This window comes from Triticum aestivum, chromosome 3A (genome assembly GCF_018294505.1).
Source record: "Triticum aestivum cultivar Chinese Spring chromosome 3A, IWGSC CS RefSeq v2.1, whole genome shotgun sequence".
Taxonomy (NCBI): Eukaryota; Viridiplantae; Streptophyta; class Magnoliopsida; order Poales; family Poaceae; genus Triticum; species Triticum aestivum.
Window position 1 is genome coordinate 13,571,011 of NC_057800.1, and position 20,043 is coordinate 13,591,053.

The following is a 20,043-nucleotide window of genomic DNA, read 5'->3' on the forward strand; positions in this document are numbered from 1 at the left end:
GCCTAAAAAAATCGTCAAATAATGTACTCTAGCGTATTACATCCAATTTTCCTCTGAATCGAAGTAGAACACGTCCGGATTCAAATTTTATGCAAGCTACGGTCCCGCAGTTTACCTCTCATATTTGGAGAGCGATTGTGGCAGGACGGGAGGCTCTTCAGACGGGCATGGTCATGTGCGTTGGTGATGGTCACTCCATCTCGATTTGGGACGAGAAGTGGATCCTAGGTACAATGCGTATGTCTCCTACGTTCAGACCTACTAATATCTCTCTACAATCAGTGAGCGAGCTTATTGATGATGGTAACAGGACATGGAAAACAGAACTTTCGTGAAACATTCTAGCTCCGGATGCAGAAGCTCTATTGAACATACCAATCCATAATGGTGGTGGGGATGATTTCTTTGCTTGGGCTTTTGAAAATTCAGATGTGTACTCTGTCAAGTCGGCGTACCGCACTCTTGTGAATCAAAAAGAGTGTGTTGCCCTAGAGGAAGGGACGGTTACCGGTACTTCAAAATCAGAACAGCAGATGTGGACATCGTTCTGGAAGCTCAAAGTTGTGTCCAAGGTGAGGGTATTTTGGTGGATAGTACTACGCGGAATTCTCCCTGATGAAGCTACCCTTAAGCATAAACACATTAAACCTCTTAGCCGTTGCAATGTTTGTCTGGCTAGAGAGGAGGATCTCATGCATCCATTGGTCTCATGCTCCCATGCACGCATATTTTGGGATGAAGTGCAAACATGGTTCGACTTCCGTCTTCCAAGGTTGTATCCTACCACCTGGGCGAGAGATATTTTATGTGATGATCGGTCTACGGATCCAGTTAGAGCAAAGAGCGTACCGGTGATGTGCGCTATTTGGCATTCACGGAATCAATGGACTCGTGAGAAGGAGCATGTGGATCCGGTGTACTCTGTTCGTCGCATAAGAGAAGATCTGGCCTTGCTAGATATCCCTATTGCACAGGCGACTATACTGCCAGGTCACGGCCGGCGAGCCCCTGATATTGGGTTTATTAAGACAAATGGCGCAATAAACTCTGAAGCAGAACTCGCTGGTGCCGGCGGTGTAGCTCCATCATCTATGGCGTTGCTCGCTTCATGGTGCAAGCCACATGTGGGTGTTACAGACCCCTTCATTGCCGAGGCCTTATCACTAAGGGAAGGAGATCTCTTTGCTAGCTTGTGTGGATTCTCACATGTGGTAATGGAAACCGACTGCCCGAAGATTGTGAATCTCTGGAACACTCGCCACAACTCTCGTTCGATTGTGGATTCTTTACTTGTAGAGATTGGACAGCATGCTCTGTCTTTTAATTTCTTTGTTACTTAGCATGTAAACAGGTCTGCTAATTTCCCGGCCCATCTTTGTGCGAAGCGTGCCAGCTCGCTGATGGTGGCTGAGAGTTGTCTCGACTCTGTACCGTCGTTCCTTATCGGTAGCCTGATGGCTGATGATCCTAGGAGCTCCTTTATTTGAATAAAGCTCTCAAGGTTTTCTACAAAAAATGGTCTTTTCGAATGGGAAATGATTCCCTTCAGTTGGCCGATCTTTGTGCGAGCGTCCGTTAGATGGGTTCTTAATCAAATGGTCGGGAGCCAACCTCTACGTGTCCATCTTCAGCAACTGGTCCATAGTTTCAGAAGGGGTTCTACAACTAGTCCCTTGTTGCAAACTGACACGAGGCTATATTCTGCAGCGGCCCATGTTGTGAAAAAAATATTCTGCAAGACGACCCATGTTACAAAGAAATCCCGCAACACAACCTACGTTGTAAAGAACCTACAACATAACTTGTGTTGCAAATGTTTTCGTAACCAGACCTCTATTGCAAACTAGAGGAAAACGTACGGCTAATCGATTGTGTTAGTTCTCATGGCTCGCGAGGTAGTAGATCTTTTTGAAATATCAAACCATGGGGATTCTTTCCCCGTCAATCTAGAAAAAACACTTACTCCCTTCATTCCCTTATACAAGGCCACAAACTCAAATTACAGGTACCTAAGTAAAATTTAATAACTACTTTGCAAGACAACTTTTCTTCTTGTTAACTGGGACAATTAATACGCCCACATGCATGCAAGGAAGGAATGAGAAGGAAATAGCACAATATCATTATGACTACATGCATGCAAGTATTAAACAAGTTGCTACTACAAGAAAATATCATTAAATTTTGCCTCGGTTACTATTAGTGGCCTTATATAGATGCAAAATGTATTTTTCATAGTAGCCTTGTATGAGGGAATGGAGGGAATATGACAAGTTCCCACTACCAGAGATCATATTAAATCCTACTCGCCTCCTCGTTACTCGTTGTTGTTATTATTTATTTGTGCTTGGAATTAGTGCATGGGGAAGTGGGGAGTGGAAGTCGAAACGAAACTACTATGCGGACGACACTTCACCGCACGAACTTTGGACGACGGAGGAATTAACGGTGCTATCCAGTGTTTGGTCTATGCATGGACGGCTTGATGTACTCTGTCGTCTGAAAATCGTTCAGATTTGTCGTGTGTGTAGCAGCGTTGAAGTCGAAATATTAGAATTCTCCTTTTGCTTCTTGGACTACCACGCGACCAGGAGCATATATACTGGGTACTCTAGGTTTCAACTGCCCCAGTTGCTCGCAACCCCTCAAGCCTCCAGTCTACCAGGTTCGTGCCGTGCCCGTGCGTATATATCGCTGAAAGAAAATCCAACATCGACTGATCGATCGGCATCCATCTTCACCCTCTCGATCGATCCTTGACTTGACGAATTCGTTTCGTTTCAATTTGCTGCTGCAGGACACGGCTGGGATGCTTGTATGCTCTTGTTGCTACGACAAGGTTACCAAGACGCCACAGCTGGGTCTGTCGCCGCAGTACAGTCGATGCTTCACGGTGGAGCGCATGCTGGAGTCGGTCCGGCTCGCGTGCTCCAACGCCTCGCGCGGCTGCGCCGCCATGACGCCGTACCACCGATGGGCCGATCACGAGAGCAGCTGCCCCCACTCACCCCACCCCTCGACCCTGCGCGCAGTCATGGTGGCGGCGCCCATGCCCCAAGGCTTTAAGTTCCGGCAAATAAAATAGAGCGGGACCCCTTGTACGGGCTACTACTACGTACTAGTACCTCTTGTCCCAAAATATAAAAACTACAGCAACGTTTTATATTTGGGTACACAGGAGTAGTAGTACATTATCTAAGTGACCTTGGCTACATAATGAAAACGCACTGTATGCGTTTCATCTAATAAGCTTTTTAAAAGGCTGCCATTCACATATCGTCGCACCATTAATTTGAATTTGAATTTCAAAACTGCAACTCTATTTTAGTTTCATCGTCAAAATAATAGCTCACCAGAGCTTGAGACCCAAAAGCAGTTACCGATGGGTATACATGCCCAAATGACAAATTAGCAACGCGTTTGGTTGGCGATTTTTGCGCCGTCTTCCTATTACACCGGCTCCTGATTACGTTACCGGTGTTTGTTTAGATCGGGCCAGTTCCAGATCTCCTGTAATCAGAAACAGATCTTCGCAAAACCAAAAACGGGCCATATGGACTGGTAAGGGAAAACACCGCTCCTCTGGTAACGCCGCACGTTCTGGTTTTTCCCCACCACGAGCACCCCGCAATCGCCAGCAGTGCCGTAGATCTTCCTTCGCCTCCAAGGACAATAGCACCGGCGATCTTCCTCTGCCGTGAGCCCGTGAGCAGCAGCACCGCGATCTTCCGTCGCCGCCATTGGTAGCAGCGCCGCGATGTTCCGTCGCCACCATTGGCAGCAGCGTCGGTTTCCTTTCGCCGCCGTGAGGAGCAGCGCCGGCAATATTCCCCGCCGTGTGCAGCAGCGCCAAAGATCCCGCCGCCATCATCAGCAACAGCGTGGCTGATTTCCCTCCGCCGTCTGAGCAGCTGGCACCCTCTTCTCTCGTTGCAACCCAACCCTCACTGCTGGCGGCTGTAGGCCACCGTTTCCTCTTCCCTTGCTCGAACCAAACACATCTTGCATTCGCTTAGTTCCCGATCTAATACAGCGTATTCTCATTACAACACTGAATACGTTACCTGTGTCCCAACCAAACGCGTCGTAGGTGTATTATATTACTCAGTTGTCTTTCATATTACTATGGAGCCTTTAGCAACAATTCTACTCACCATATTTTGCAAAACACACACACACACACTTCTACTCACCATAACTTCAAGAAAGATAGGGCCTCTTTGAGTCGTAGGATTGTAAAAATGCAGAAATAGAGAAATCATATGACTGAAATGCATGCACATACGGATCTTGTGTAATTTGAGTTTGTAGTTTTATCTCCAAAACTGTTAACCTGATCGATGATCCGATTACATCATTAGCTTCCTCGCGACGACCTCCTGAAAACTAGTCCCCTATCAGCATTTTTGACAACCTTTTTTCATCATTACTTGTGAGATGACTGTCACTTACTCGCCATGTTATTGGCCATGTAGTTAGTCAGATTGTTGAGCGTTGATGTACGTGACTAAATAGACTTTCTTCATGGTAGTTGTGTGTTTTAAGTTTTAAGGTTCGTGCAGGACAGGATTTTGATGTAGTCCAGGCAACCAAATGGCCTGAAATTGCACCCCATGGGCCTGAGGGATATGCAGGTAACCAAACATTGACCATTAGGGCATCACCATTGTAGAGCGCTTGTGTAGACGCTTATGAAGAAAAAAAACACTGTAAAAAAAACAGCTTAGCGCTTTCCATCCCAATGCTGAGAACTAACAACGGGCGATATTTAATCGCTAAAACCGTGCATGAAAAATCTGTCGCTACATGCATCTCTCAAGTCCTGTAGAAGAACAATAAAAGACAAAGCGTCCGCCTCCACCCTTTGCCCAGATGCCATGTAGTAAGACGCTAGGAGTAGCTTTTTCTTAACCGCAAATAGACTTTATTTGTCATATGATGGTAATGTCGTTTACAAGTACATGAGAAACAAAGTCAGGAATTATATTATCCCAAGAACCCGAAGATCTAGCACTAAAAGAATGCTTAGCTAGCTCATCTGCTACCTGGTTAATTAGCTTCCCAGAAACAGTGTTTAAATGATATTTTGGCAAAGTCCATCACCAACTGCTTGCATTCAGAGACCAATGCAATGTCGGGTCCTAAATAAGAGTCCAATTGCTGAATTGCCTCCACCGCAAACGAGCAATCAGATTCAATCTCCACATTGTTGCACCCCAAATTTGCCAATGAGTATATTCTATTTCTAATTGCAATGAGCTCCGCTGAATCAACAGCTCGGATATGCGGAAAGTCACTGCTGCTAGTTCATCATGCACGATAGCACCACAACCTCGAGTAAAGTATCCACATGCATGAAATGATGCATCTACATTAACCTTGACTAGTCCATGAGACGGTTTTTGCCGCATATGTTCTTCTGAGTCAGGAGCTTTGGAGACATCGATTTGATGTAATTTGTAGCTAGTCGTGAATAGACAATGTTGTTTTCACAGGATTTTGAATCATGATTCCTTTCATAAGTTGTTGTTGTTCCCACCAAAGGTACCACGCCGCCACAACAGCCAGTTCAGCCACAGATAGTCCATCTGAAGCAACATATCAAGCTTTGATAAGATCTCCATAGTGACTAAGCCTGGCCTGTCCACATCAGTTGCTCTTTGAATGGCATTTAGAAGTTTTAGCTGAGACCACACTTCTTTCACACAACGACATTTGAAGAGATAGTGCTGCAAGTCTTCGGCACCCACCAAACATCATGGGCATTGTGGTGAATAAGGTATGTGGGCTGCCAAAGCTCCACGGAAGGGTAGGACTCCATGTAGCGCCTTCCAAGCAAAGTGATTGACTTTCCCAGGCACCTGTAACCGGCATATATCTTAACAAACATGATTAATATGCTCACTACCCTGCCCATCTAGCCTTGTCAACCGGGAACCAAGCTCAGTATCTACCTATGTTAGTCTAATTACCCTCTCTCTTCTTTAATTGTCCGCCGCATCAGCGTGTTTGCTAGTCTCGAATGCATGATACTAGCTAAGATACCATCACTATGACCAGCTTTAGACAACATAGTTCCACCCCTAGGCGTAATATCTCTCCATGATGCGCTGTAGGAATCCATGGGTCTTGCCATATATTTATCTGGAGCCAACCCTCTATATGCACCCTTGCTGAAAAGTTTGAATACCCACTACGATACTCTGTCAAGTGTAAGACGAGCCATTCTTAGGTCCAACTTTAAGAATATTTCCATCTTGATAGTATGTAGATCGCAGGACTTGTGCACACAAAAAGTCTGGATTTTGGATCAGTCGCCAACACTGTTTTCCTAGCAAAATTAAAACTATGAAGGTCCCTAAACCCCAGTCCCCCTTTTCTTCTTTGGAATACACAATTTCCATCACGCGAACCAATGCATCTTATTCTGCTCTTCATTATCTCCCCACCGAAACCCCAAAATTTCATCGGCAATTGGCTTGCAAATTTCCTTTGGTGATTTAAACACTGACATAGCATAAGAGGGTATTACCTTGGTTACTGACTCTATAAGAATCTCTTTATAAGACGCTATGATTAGTTAGTCTAACTGCCAATTCAGTAGGATATTAATCCTGGTGTTTGGGCATAGCGCCTGGCATTGTAGATGCGCCTAGGGCATATACAACGTTGGGCGCTAGCGTGGTGCCCAAGGATTACGAGTCGACAAGTCGACGAGTCATTCCGAGGTTGAGATTCATAGACTAATCGGACTAGTCTTAGACTAGTGCTAGACTAGTCGACATAGTACTGTAGTACTCAACTACTAATACCTAGTAGTAGTTCGTAGTAGCATGTAGTAAACTGTACAGCACATTACAGTATATACATAATAAAACCAGCAGTGCTAGTCAACACTTGTCAGGCCCAGCCCAGCTCAGCACCGTGCAGCACGCCCACCAGCTGGCCCATTTGGCCCAAGTGGCCAGCCTACTTAGTCCCCCAACCACTGGAACCCTAGCTCTCGATCTACCCAATTGCCGCCGCCAGCGCCATCACGCACAGAGCACGCGACCCGCGCCTCCTGCCGCCTTCCGCCGACCTCAGCCGCTCCCGCCGGCGAGCCCGCCGACCACCACCATGCCTCCTCCTTTCCTCTCCCCTCTCTCTCTCTTCCTCTTCTCTCGTCTCAAGGCCGCGCGCGCCTACGGGTCACGGCCATGGCCGCCGCCTGAGCACGAGCTCCGGCCGGCTGCCGCACTTGGCTGCGCCATCCGCCGTCCCAGCGGTGGGTGGCGGCGGCGGTGGCAGGCCAGTGGGTGCTGGCGGCGCCTCGTCCCAGCTGAGGCAGCTCTCTCTGGAGCAAGCCTGGAATTTTTTTTGAGTCGAACGACTCAAGATGCACGACTAGGCGCCCCTGCAATTAGCACTCAGCGATTTTCTTGTACGAGATGGAGCGCTGCGTGAAACGGCCGGTCCCCTAGGCGCCCCTGCAATTAGCACTCAGCGATGTAACAATAAGTGCTCTGATGGGTTTTTGCTTTTGTGAGATTTGTTTTATTTCCCTAAGCGCCTATCTAGGCATCTTTCATTGAAGATGCCCTTACTCCCCAAATAGGGCAAATTTTGGCCACGTCACTTATCCGAGGAATCAATCATCCACCAATCGAAGCTGGCCTCCTTCCTCCTATATAATCTCGCCGCCCCCTTTTTCCCATCACAACCGCTCTGCAATTTCACGCATCTCTTCAAGCGAAACAACACCTCCCTCCATCTGGCAAGCAGCAGCAACCGCAGCGGCATCCATGGCCTCCAAGGCAGAGAAGAAGCTGGTGGCGGCGAAGCAGCCCGCCGCGGAGAAGAAGCGGCCGGCGAAGTCCAAGGAGGGGAGAAAGACGAACAAGAAGAGTGTTGAGAGTACAAGATCTACCGTAAGTTGCACGGATATGGCGATACGGATATGGATACGGACACTGTGATACGGGGATACGTCAAATTTTCAAAAGTACAGATAGGGGAATACGTTTGTATATATCTATACCTAATAATAAAGAGGATATTGCTTCTAGCGGTAAGTCGCAGAAATTGCTCCCCAAGTTTTAAAATATTACCCACCAATGCCACATATAAATGATCAAAAATATTTTACACAGTGGAATCCCCTGCCTGGGCCAGCCCATACAGTGCTCTGCTAGGAGAAGACGCAGCGTGCCCGTTTGGGCCGGCCCATGTTCGGGCGGCCTGTTTTTCAAATTGCTTTTTTTTGGGTTTTTTTCTACATTAAATAATTTGGGAGTGCAATATATAAGAATTTTTATTTTTTAAAAAATAAATCATAAATTATGGATTCAAAAAATGTTCATGTTTTTGTAAAAATGTTGGTTATTCAAAAAATGTTTGACATTTTGACAACAAATGTTTGGGAAATATGAAAAATCGTGATTTTGTAAAAAGTTAATCTATCAAAATTGTTAATAAATTGAACAAAATTTCACCAATTCAAAAAATGTTCATGAATGGAAAAATATCCTAAAAATTCAAAAACTATTCGTGACTTAGTTTATTCATACATAAAATGCTCGCTGATTCCAAAAATGATCATGCATTTCAAAAAATATTCGTTAAATCAAAAAAATGTACATGAGTTCCAAAAATTGTTCCACCAATTTCCAAAAATATATTCGCCGATTCTAGAAATGTTTGCGGGTTCAAGAAAGTTGTTTTAAAAATGTGCAATTTTGTTAAAAATGTTTGCAAAAAATATAAAAGTTTTTTTGCGGATAAAATAATATAGATGTTCATGAATTCAAAAATGTTCTTAATTTTATAAAATGTTCAAAAATTTATAAAGGTGTTCATGAATTTGAAAAATGTTTATGATTTCAAATACGTTAACCGAGTTTAGAAAATTCATGATTTAAAAAATTGTGATAGTGTATCTCGGTGATGCAGGAAAATGTGGTCATGGCAATTGGAGATTATGAATATATTTTTTCCGTTGCAACGCATGGGCCTTTTTGGTTAAATAAATAAAATATATAGGATATAATGGTTATATGAAAATATAAAAGTTTAAAGATATTAACAAGGTGATAGAAACATGAAAAATGTACCATAAGTATGATCTTAGTTGTCTTCAGCTGCTGCAACTTCAATTGGAAGCTGCCGAAGAGTAGGCTCGGTCACATTTGGGCACTTGGGGTGGAACAGAATGAGGCATGAAAAGGGAGGTGGCTGTGGGTGTGGATAGATAGGATTTTCCTGTGTCCACAAGGTATCCCACAGGTATCCCCAAAGTATCCGATTTTATTTATTTATTTGAAAAACAGAAAATAAGGGGATATATTTTGACTTTTGAGAAGTATCCAAACGTATCCGAGTATCCAATACGCCTGATACGGCAGTATTCAGAAGTATCCGGGTAACTTAGGATCTACCTGTTCAAGGTGCCGAAGCAGGTGCACCCGGAGATGGGCATCTCCTCCAAGGCCATGCCCATCATGAACTCCTTCACCAACGACATCTTCGAGAAGCTCGCCGCCGAGTCCGCCAAGCTTGCCCGGTACAGCAAGAAGCCCACCATCACCTCCAGGGAGATCCAACCTGATGTTTGAAGCAGAGAGGTTCTCTGCTTCTCAAATTGGAGCTTTGTTTTTGCTCTTCTTGTCGGAGTAAAAAAATTATTTTTTTTGGGCGCGATCGATGGGGCAGAAACATCAGATGGGCATCCAGATGATGCTAAGAAGAAATCGTTCAACCAGATGATGCTAACAAGATTGTAGAGATGACCGAACAGTCGTACCGAATTTGAGGGACTGAAATAGTGCCAGCAGCTCCTAGCTGCAATGTGATGTTCCGAGTGTTGAGTAAATTCAGGACAGTTGTCTACATTCTGCATTTTGTATTTGTAGAACCAACTCAACTCACAAGAATTAACCAATAAAGTTTGGGCTCAAAAGCTTAACGATAAATACATGCATGCATAGTTGCATATAGAGAAAAACCGCAAACACACTGTCGGATAAAAAGAAGTGCACATGGAACCAAACACCTGACAAATCTGCACTTATTCCATGAAAGGACTACTTTTTGAGTAAGTTCAGAACAGCTGCCTACATTCTTCTTCAGTGACACTACCCATTTTGTAGAACCAACTCACTGTTCAGGTTCAAAAGCTGACAAGAACACAAACAGAACATCTGAATGTGCTTGGCCATGCAAATGTCTTCAACTTAATTAAACCATAAATTGTAATCCTATCACCAAACTTCGAAAGACAACAGAGATAAGATAGTACCAGCAACCGGAAGGGCACAGCTGAGAAGAGCACAAACAGAATGGAGTCTCCGAATTCTCCTACTGATGGGGTAGGTTTGCCAACTGAACGGCATACAGCTTATCCAGATTCATTTAAACTCGAGGTACACGGGAGAATCCAGGGGAGACCACACGGCGTCCGAGACAAACAGCGACGCGGTTGCCTGGTAAGGCCTCATCAGCCGCCCGACACTCTGCGTCTCGCCGGACAGAGAGAGGACGCCTGCTCGCGTATGCACCTGGATCTTGTACTTGAAATCCTTCTCCTCCTTGACCGGCTCGCTGACGAGCTTGACCACCGACACGGCACGCCCCGATGGCCCACTCCGCTCGACCACCAGCAGGAACACCGCCCTGGCGTCCAGGAACACCAGGCGCACCGGCTCATCGTCAGACACCCTCACGGGGGAAAGGCTGCCGGCTGTGGCGTTGCCGTATGGGACCAAGCAGTGTTTCGTCTCGATGTGCTCGCTCAGGGACTGGCCACGGTTGGCGTAGAGGCGGCAATAGGGGATAGGGCAGTGGCACGGGGCATGGAGGCAGGACTCTTCATGGGTCAGCTTCTTCGTGAACGGGATCGTCGCGGAGCAGCCGAACTCCCGGAACGAGCACGGCGCGGTCATGCCGCCAAGTACGCGCTCCATGATGTCGCAGCGGGTGTTGGCGGGCTCGGCACACAAGCTGCAACTGTACTCTGCATTGGTGCGGCACTCTGAGCATGTGATGTGGCCATTTGTGCACTGCAAACAAAAATAGAGAAACAGAAACATACAGGTTTTACTGAAACTGTCAAAAACAGGACAAGTGCACAAGCATGACACAACACTGGATTACCACTGCTGTGCCAGTTTTGTGCCATAATATCTTCAGTAGTTCTACGATTGTGATGCAAAACATAGCATCTTCACGCATGTAGTGTTCAAGCTTGATAGCGGCCTTTCTAAACTTTGGCTCATACTCAACAACTAAAAGTTGTAATCCAGAGAGTTGATACTTCATAGGCCAAGATTGGCAATGCATCATACACTCTTGACCATGGCAATTGGCATGCCCTGGGAGAAAATATATGTCTGCAGATTGCTCTGGAAGGGAACTTACCCAAAAGGACTAGAGAACGTCAAAGACACACTGAAATGAGTTGTAATGAACAAATACGTCCACATCTTGATTTTATTAAATTTCCTAGTAACATTCAACCAGTTCTACTAAAATCAGAAAGAAGAAAAACAGAATTCTATGAGCAGCAATACTGACCAAAACATCATAACTGATGCAAGATTTGCTACAAGTGAACTATCAGTAGCAATTAATACATCAACATAAAAAAATAAAACGTCAATTAATGGCGATACTTGGTGAAATCCAGACCAGATGAATGTCTAAGAAAATCATAACCTGCAACACAGAACTAAATTGCAGGGTATAACTGAATCTAGTAAAATGGAGCAAGCATTTGACAAAGGGAATACTAGTTCATCACACTACAAGGTTCTGTTATGTACCTGGAACAGGGGTGGAGCCAATGGGCTGCAGCAAGCGGAGCACTCCAGCAACTTGTGGTCTAAGTTGACGGTGATCTTCGACGCAGCAGCCCTGGCCTCGGACTCGACCTTAGCCTTCTTTCTGGCACAGCTCTCCGCCGCCGCGTCCCTCTCCGCACCAGCCTTCTGCAGATTGCTCCCAGCGAAATACAAAGTTGCTGACCAGTAATACAGATGGCCATATATGACAGTGAAGTGAAGCTAAATAACATGTATGGCCGATCTGTCAGCTTCAGCAGAAGTTCAGATCGAAAACTTGATACAGGACACCAAAATGTTGAATTAGAAAACCAAGAAAATCTTGGATCAGAGGATGGCAACCAGCATTCTCGCGATACCATCTGCAAAATCGCTTCGAATGCGAGCGCGCGCGCTACACTCAGTTTTCCCCCCAAACCCTAAACACCCGGCCGCCGCCGCCGCTCGCCGCCACGGCCAGCGGCGAGCTCCGCGGCTGCCACTTCCACGTACACCAGCGCCGCCTCCCCATCAGCTGCGCGCGCAACCCTCGTAAGCGGGCAACCCCATTCAGGTCCGCGCGCGGTGAATCGCGGCGGCGGCTGCTGCAAGATAAACTGGACGGGGAGAAATGCGCGGGAGGCATTCACCTTGGCCATGGTGGATGGATGGATGGATGGATGGATGCTCCGTCGATCGATCTCCCGCTCAGTCCTCCCAAATCCAGCTCCCGTCGAGCTCTCTGCGGTTTTCACAAATGGAGAATGAACAGTCTTCTCCGTGGCCTCCGTAGGCCGTTTGGGAAACCTTTTTATTGAAGATATTTCTTGCTCTTCCAAATAGGAAAAACATAGGATTTTTTAGGATCGAAAAATATAGTATTGGCATGTCATATTTATCTGAATCCTATGAAATTCTCGTTTGTTTTACCCCATCGCAGGAAAAGCAAAGATTCTTTCTAAAAGGTTTGAGAGGATACTAATTTTTCATTGAATGTTTTTTTGCAGGGCATTTTTTTATTGAATGTTGTACAAAATAATCCTTGGAAAAAAATCCTATTGGGTTCAATTATATGAATCAAACAGCCAATATAAGAAAAAAAATCTAAGTAGTCTCATCCTCTAAAATCTCTATAGAAATCATTTAAGTCAAAGGAGCCCCTTGGTCCTAAGTAGTAATGATGGACATGAATCACATGTCCATTTTTTTTTTTGGAAAAGCACATGTCCAATTCAATAGTATCTTGAGGAGCTTATCCCGCCGCCTCCCACTCCCATAACTATTCCTTGTTCTGATACGTGTGTTGGCTTAAGTTTGGTTGTTCGCTAATGAGAGTTATGTTGTGTGCCGGTATGGTCATGGGCACTTTACTTCGGCTGGATATATATAATGGAGCCCTCATTTCTCCCTTGAAACGATGTGTCACCCCTTCGGTCTCAACTTCTCATCACGGCGAGATCCTGGCTCATGGCATAGGTTGTCATCATCCTGGGCGATGATGCTTCCCAGCTGCTTCGGTTGAGCAACATTTGGTAGCTTGGCGTCGTGCTGATGCTGGACTGTGTGGACTTTGGAGGAGCAAATATTCTCACTGGTGCAGGAACACATTTTCTCCTAGTTTTCTTATATTTATAGAATTGGTCTTTGTCTGATACGATTGAGGGGTGAGAGAGCAATCTGTCTCGACTGAAATTAACACTCTTTGTCCATCTCGGTTGCCTCTACTCCTTTGACAAAGCTATGTTTCGTGCGGCCTTTCCTAACCATGTTCATCTCGGTTGCGGCTACTACTTTGATGAAGATCACTACCATGACCAAGACTACAGTCACTACACTAACCTCGGCCATCACTAGGAAGACTTCCACGCTGACCCAAACAAGATCAAGGAACTTCACAATCCATGGGATCCTGAGAGATAGCCTTCGATCTCCCTCAAAGATTCAGCTTAGGGGCAAAGAGAGTTTCACGGAGGGAGGAGTGTTAGAAGTTCTGTTTTACGGGTAAGTGTTAGAAGTTGCTCACAGCCAAGAGATGATGAACTTTTTCCACAGGCGTTGTTGCTGCTTCGACTAAGCCTATTATTACTCCGATCAAGTCTATGTCGCCCACCACCACTACTTCGACACCTTCCTCGAGCAAGTCCCCGACGGCACGACTACTACACCGAGGATGCCTTCCCCTTTGATCTTGTTCAAGTCGACCTCAATGATGGTTACTATTGTAACAGCTACCATGGCGATTTTGGCATATTTCAAGAAGAGAGGGATGTTAGCGACCGTCTGCTGTGCGGGCAAACGACAAATCAAGGCCCAGCCCACCACCAACTCCCGACGACACACAACTACATATACAAGAGAGAACACAAGGAAGAAGCTATCCTTCCCCTTAAAAAAACCTATCCTGGCAGAGATCAGACTTAACTGGAACTTGTTCTTCCCCAACACTTTGTAACCTGTATATGTGAGTAATTCAAGCGAGAGATTGGACGGAGTAGTGAGTCCTTATCAGTAAACACCTGGATCTTGTATTTAAAATCCTCGCATTCGATGAGGTCGCGCACGAGCTGGATCATCGGCATGCTCGGGTCGACCACAAGGAGAAACACCGCCCTGCTGCCAAGGGACACCAGGCGCGCCACATCATCGTCCGGATATAGGGGGTACGTGTCCCCCGAGAGCCAAAAATCCGCATCCAGCGTCGGCACTCCCTTTTTTTCTTTGTTCTGCGCAATTTCGTAGACAAAAGTAGTAATAACAGTTTTGGCCACACCATCATCATGGAATTAAGCGTCAAATACTGTACAAGAGAGCAGTCAAGGGTCAAGCACGCCTAGTTGCTTGTCCTAACGTGCCACGCAAACGGTGATGACCCGTCACTCTCTGGAGGGTGGTGCATCAACATCAGGTGGGGAGGTCACTTGTCAAACATAACGTGGCTATTCCCATCTCTTTAGGATCACGTCGGAGCACCAGTCCAAGACGGGTGCTGGACTCTCACAACCTTGCCGGCGTGTATAAATCCTCTCCCAGCCACTTCACCGTCACGACCACCGATCGAGCGGCGGGAAATGGCTTCAGCTCGCCGTTGCACCACCATGGCCACCAACAAACTCATCATGTTCGTCGTGATGCTGGTGGTTCTACAGAGGGTGCGTTCTGATGATTCTCCGTGTGACTTCCCGGCGATCTTCAACTTGGGCGACTCCTACTCGGACACCGGAGCCTTCCCAGCCCTCTTCCCGGCCGTGCAGCCACCCTACGGCCGGACCTTCTTCGGCATGCCGGCCGGGAGGCAGAGCGACGGCCGCCTCACTATCGATTTCATGGGTACTCACATCTATCTACAACATCTCGGGCGTAACTAGGATTAAGTTTAGATATTTTTTTCTGAACAAATAGCTCAACTGAAGGTTTTTGTTTTGTTTTGTTTTCCGGACTTGCAGCTCAAAGCCTGGGGCTGCGTTACCTGAATGCGTATCTGGATTCACTGGGAAGCAACTTCACGCAGGGAGCCAATTTCGCGAGCGCCGCTGGAACCATCAGACGAGTGAACGGGAGCTTGTGGACCTCCGGGTACAGCCCCATTTCCCTGGACGTGCAGATCTGGCAATTCCAGCAGTTCATCAATAGGAGCCAGTTTGTCTACAACAACATAGGTGAAAATGAAACTTCACCATGCAAAAATCGATATATTTTCAACAACTTTTTTACCGGAGGATCTTGGACCTATCCTCCGCAGGTGGAGTCTACCGAGAAATCCTGCCGAAACCCGAGCACTTGGTCTCCAAGGCGCTTTACACCTTCGACATCGGCGCCAACGACCTCGCCATGGGCTACCTAGACAACATGACCACGGAGCAAGTCGAGGCCTACGTCCCCGACCTGATGGAGAGGCTCGCGTCGGCGATCCAAACGGTGTACGACCTCGGTGGGAGGTACTTCTGGGTGCACAACACAGGGACGCTCGGGTGCCTGCCGTACGCCCTGGCGTACCGCCCGGACCTCGCCACGGAGAAGGACAGCGCCGGCTGCTCCGTTGCGCTCAACGCCGGCCCCCGGTTCTTCAACGCGCGGCTCAAGGAGACCGTTGCGAGGCTAAGGGTGGCTCTCCCCGAGGCCGCCTTCACCTACGTCGACGTGTACACCGCCATGTACCGGCTGATGAGCGAAGCCAAGAAGATCGGTTTTGGGGACCCTCTACGCGTGTGCTGCGGGTACGGCGGCGGCGAGTACAACTTCGACAAGGACATCGGATGCGGCGTTAAGGTGGAGGTGAATGGCACGGTCATGGAGGGGAAGTCATGCGAGGACCCGTCCAGGAGCGTGAGCTGGGATGGCGTGCACTTGACCGAGGCGGCTTACAAGTTCATCTTCGACCAGATCGTGGAGGGCGCGCTCTCCGACCCGCCGGTGCCTCTACGGCGGGCTTGCCAAACGAAAGGGCAATGAGCATGCTCTTCATTTATTAGGCTGCCCATGTCGGATTTTTTTCAAACGTCCGTACTCCAAATAAAATCTGTATAAAATCTGGAATGCTTATATGTACTTCCAAATAAAATCTGCAGTGAGTATCTATTTGTAAATGATACAAAAAAAATCTATGGATAATATATATCTAATGCTATGTGTGGATGGTAACGTCGCACGATGAACTTACGCAATAAATAGTACTCCCTCCGTTCATTTTTATAAGTCGTTTCAGACAAGTGAAATTGAGTTCTTTTACACAGTATCTGAAACATCTACAAAACCTTATAAAGGTGAACAGAGGGAGTATGTAAGATTTGTAATTTAGTTGAATCAACTAATATGTTGAGCTACATGACAAATATGTCAGTATACTCGGGTGCGAGCTGTACTAGCTCCTGGCCCTAGCCCCACGCCAGCCCCTCCGTGTAGTCAGCCCCTCGCCGGTGGCGACCACTGCCCCCCTAGCGCTGGCCACGCCGGCCGCGTCAGCCACCCCTCTCCATGTGGTGGACACCCGCTAAACATAACCACCACACCGTCCCATTTCTTTTCGGGTTTCCGATCATGGCACTTCCAGACCTCAACTTTCAGGTTTGGTTGGATTTTGAAGACAATTTGTGCTCGAGCAGGGTTGGTCGTTCGGGATTCTTTTTGGTGGCTTAATTTTCTAGACCAAAAAATTGTCTCAATGTTGACTCAGTTGGTCTGATCCTTAATCTTGCTTCAGAGGAAATGCTATTCGTTTCAAAGTGTCTTTCCTTAGAAACTGGTGTTTCAAGTTCTTTATCTCCTCAAAAGATGTGGGTTTATCCATCTACAATGGTGGATATATTGCAAATACCACATTCAATCTTCATTTATATCTTTGGTTATATGGTAGCTCAAATTTTCAAAAGGAATTTGAACTATATTGCTGGAACAGGAGGCTAAATGGACCACGGTCTCCAAATCGAAGAAACATGGTAAACCTTTTGCAGATGCGGTTCTTCTCAGTTTTTTGTGAATTTTTATCGTGATTATTCAAAGAGGTTTTCCTTGGATCATCGTCAATCTTGGTATTCTTCAGCTTTTAATTTGCCCGAATTACCAAATACTACCTCCGTCCTGGTTTATTAGTTTCCATTGTATTTTGTGTCAAAATTTGACAATCAATTAACTAACAAAATGTTCATGCATGTCACAAAAATTTGTATTATTGAAAACTATGTTTAAATACGAATTCAACGGTATAATTTTTGTTAACATGCATTAAAATTTTGTTAGTTAAATATTTGATCAAAATTTTGTACAAATTACAAAGGGAGCCAATAAATCAGGACGAAGGTAGTAATATGGTAACGGTAGAGCCTTCAAAGAGAATTAACAAGACGGGATCTCAGAAGGTTCAATATTTCAAATCTGGCAATAAAGATCTTCCTGGCCCAACATGAGGTCAAAGCCATTTTGTGTGTGATGTCTAATGGTGGGCCATTTCGGCCTGAATGCAGGATTTTACGAGATGGGCACGTGTGGCAAGTTCCCGCTGGTTTATGTCCTAAAAAAAAGGTTCCCGCTGGTTTATGTCCTAAAGAAAAAGTTCCCGCTGGTTTATGTCCTAAAAAAAAAGTTCCCGCTGGTTTAAGAAAGCTCCACCTTATTCGTAGATTTTTTTTACATGACTTATACACTGCAGATTTTATTTGGAGTACGGATACTCACTGCAGATTTTATTGTAACAACAGTACGGGTGCATAGAAAAAAATCCTAGCTACATCCGCAGCCTAATTAACGAACGTCATGCTCATTGCCGTTTGCCCTGGCAGGCCCGCCGCAGAGGCACGGGAGGGTCGGAGAGCGCGCCATCCACGATCTGATCGAAGACGAACTTGTTGGCCGCCTCGGTGAAGTGCACGCCGTCCCAGCTCACGCTCCTGGACGGGTCCTTGCACGACTTCCCCGCCAGCGCCGACGTGCCGTTCGCCTGCACCTTATCGCCGCACCGGATGTCCCTGTCGAAGTTGTACTCGCCGCCACCGTACCCGCAGCACACGCGCAGGGGGTCCCCGAAACCGAGCTTCTTGGCCTGGCTTATCAGCCTGTACTTGGCGGCATAGATGTCAACGTAGGTGAAGGCGGCGCCGGGGAGCGTCGCCCTGAGCCTCGCCACGGTCTCCTTGAGCCGCGCGTTGAAGAACCGGGCGCCGGCGTTGAGCGCGACCGAGCAGCCGGCGGCGTCCTTCTCCGCGGCGAGGTCCGGGCGGAAGACCAAGGCGTACGGCAGGCACCCGAGCGGCGCCGTGTTGTGCACCCAGAAGTATCTCCCACCAAGGTCGTACACGGCCTGGATCGCGGACGAGATCCTCTCCATTAGATCGGGGACGTAGGCCGCGACTTGCTCGGTGGTCATGTTGTCGAAGTAGCCCACGGTGAGGTCGTTCTGGCCGATGTCGAAGGTGTAAAGCGCCTTGGAGACCAGGTGCTCTGGGTTCGGCAGGATCTCCCGGTAGATTCCACCTATGTTGTTGTAGATGAACTGGCTCCTGTTGATGAACTGCTGCAATTGCCAGATCTGGACGTCCAAGGAAATGGGGCTGTACCCGGAGGTCCACAAGCTCCCGTTCACCCGTCTGATGGTTCCGGCGGCACTGGCGAAATTGGCTCCCTGCGTGAAGTTGCTCCCGAGTGAATCCAGATACGCACTCAGGTAACGTAGCCCCAGGCTTTCAGCTGCAATAGAAAAATCTATAGTTTTGAGTTGTTTGCTCAGAAAAAAGCTGCTACGCTTGAGATGTTGTGGATAGACGTACGTACCCATGAAGTCGATGGTGAGGCGTCCGTCGCTTTGCCGCCCGGCCGGCATGCCGAAGAAGGTCCGGCCGTAGGGCGGCTGCACCGCCGGGAAGAGGGCTGGGAAGGCTCCCGTGTCCGAGTTGGAGTCACCGAGGTTGAAGATCGCCGGGAAGGCACACGGCGAATCATCGGAGCGCGCCCCCGCCCCCGCGGAGAGTTCTAGCATCACCAGCAACACGGCGGGCATGAGTTTGGTCGCCATGGTAGTGCAACGTTGAGCTGAAGCCGTTTAATTCCAGCCGCTCGTCCGGTGGTGCGAAAATGATTTATACTACACGCTGGCCGGCTGGTCAGAGTCCAGCATCCGTGTTGATCTTCTGCTCCGACGCGGCAGCGATTTTCCTGCTACCAGAATATTAAGTGTCACATGCATTACTGTTGGGCTGGTCCGGTTTTTTCCTTTTCTTTTTAAGAAATGGGATGGGAGTGGTCAGAATTCATACACGCCGGCACCGGCAGGTCGTCGGAGTCCAGCACCCGTGTTGGACTGCTGCTCCGACGTGATCCTATTTCCTAAAGAGATCGAAGGGCAGAGAAGATTCAGCCAGGATAGCTGCGTACGTCTTGCTGACAAGTATGCACCACCCGAGTCATATCCAGAGAGTGACGGGACTATCACCGTGTGTACGTGGCAGGCAGGTTAGGACAAGCAACTAGGCGTGCTTTACCCGTGATTGCTCTCTAGTACAGTATTCGACGTTTAATTCCACGATGATGTGGCCAAAACCGTCATTACTTCTGCCTGAGAGATTGCGCAGAACAAAGAAAAAGAATAGGCGTGATGTAAGAAAAATATTGAATTCAAGAAAGAAGAAGGAAGAGAAAGAAGCATCATTTTTTTCATAAATATAAATTGTGAAGGCTTCTTTGCATATAATATGAACGTATGCAAGTTTCATAAACTTTGGTGAAGTTTGAACCCTAAAATAAATTCATAACCTAAAACTTA

General features: G+C 47.1%; 3 protein-coding genes across 3 annotated transcripts; 1 reads left to right on the forward strand and 2 right to left on the reverse strand.

Annotated features, from left to right (window-relative positions):
- Window positions 1-9,939: 9,939 nt before the first annotated feature.
- LOC123059855 (putative E3 ubiquitin-protein ligase SINA-like 6) lies at window positions 9,940-12,592 on the reverse strand. The gene is made up of 3 exons (XM_044482381.1): window positions 12,446-12,592; window positions 11,799-11,963; window positions 9,940-11,036 (listed from the first exon to the last, which is right to left on the reverse strand). The coding sequence occupies exons 1-3, from the start codon at window positions 12,452-12,454 to the stop codon at window positions 10,386-10,388; spliced, it is 825 nt and encodes a 274-aa protein (XP_044338316.1). The 5' UTR covers window positions 12,455-12,592; the 3' UTR covers window positions 9,940-10,385.
- A 2,184-nt stretch (window positions 12,593-14,776) lies between these two features.
- Window positions 14,777-16,419, forward strand: LOC123059856 (GDSL esterase/lipase ACHE). The gene is made up of 3 exons (XM_044482383.1): window positions 14,777-15,122; window positions 15,239-15,451; window positions 15,535-16,419. The coding sequence occupies exons 1-3, from the start codon at window positions 14,864-14,866 to the stop codon at window positions 16,242-16,244; spliced, it is 1,182 nt and encodes a 393-aa protein (XP_044338318.1). The 5' UTR covers window positions 14,777-14,863; the 3' UTR covers window positions 16,245-16,419.
- A 1,462-nt stretch (window positions 16,420-17,881) lies between these two features.
- Window positions 17,882-19,325, reverse strand: LOC123057563 (GDSL esterase/lipase ACHE). The gene is made up of 2 exons (XM_044480508.1): window positions 19,056-19,325; window positions 17,882-18,971 (listed from the first exon to the last, which is right to left on the reverse strand). Exons 1-2 carry the CDS (start codon window positions 19,294-19,296, stop codon window positions 18,046-18,048), a joined length of 1,167 nt encoding a protein of 388 aa, XP_044336443.1. The 5' UTR covers window positions 19,297-19,325; the 3' UTR covers window positions 17,882-18,045.
- Window positions 19,326-20,043: the final 718 nt, after the last annotated feature.

What these genes read in the sequence shown, in the direction of transcription:
- LOC123057563 (XM_044480508.1), bottom strand. Translation starts at nt 19,296, where the DNA reads ATGGCGACCAAACTCATGCCCGCCGTGTTGCTGGTGATGCTAGAACTC. An exon ending in CCTCACCATCGACTTCATGG is followed by an intron (nt 18,972 to 19,055) that starts GTACGTACGTCT and finishes TTTCTATTGCAG; the next exon opens with CTGAAAGCCTGGGGCTACGT.
- LOC123059855 (XM_044482381.1), bottom strand. An exon ending in TGGCTCCACCCCTGTTCCAG is followed by an intron (nt 11,037 to 11,798) that starts GTACATAACAGA and finishes TTTTGTTTGCAG; the next exon opens with TGCACAAATGGCCACATCAC.
- LOC123059856 (XM_044482383.1), top strand. Translation starts at nt 14,864, where the DNA reads ATGGCTTCAGCTCGCCGTTGCACCACCATGGCCACCAACAAACTCATC. An exon ending in CCTCACTATCGATTTCATGG is followed by an intron (nt 15,123 to 15,238) that starts GTACTCACATCT and finishes CCGGACTTGCAG; the next exon opens with CTCAAAGCCTGGGGCTGCGT. An exon ending in GTTTGTCTACAACAACATAG is followed by an intron (nt 15,452 to 15,534) that starts GTGAAAATGAAA and finishes TATCCTCCGCAG; the next exon opens with GTGGAGTCTACCGAGAAATC.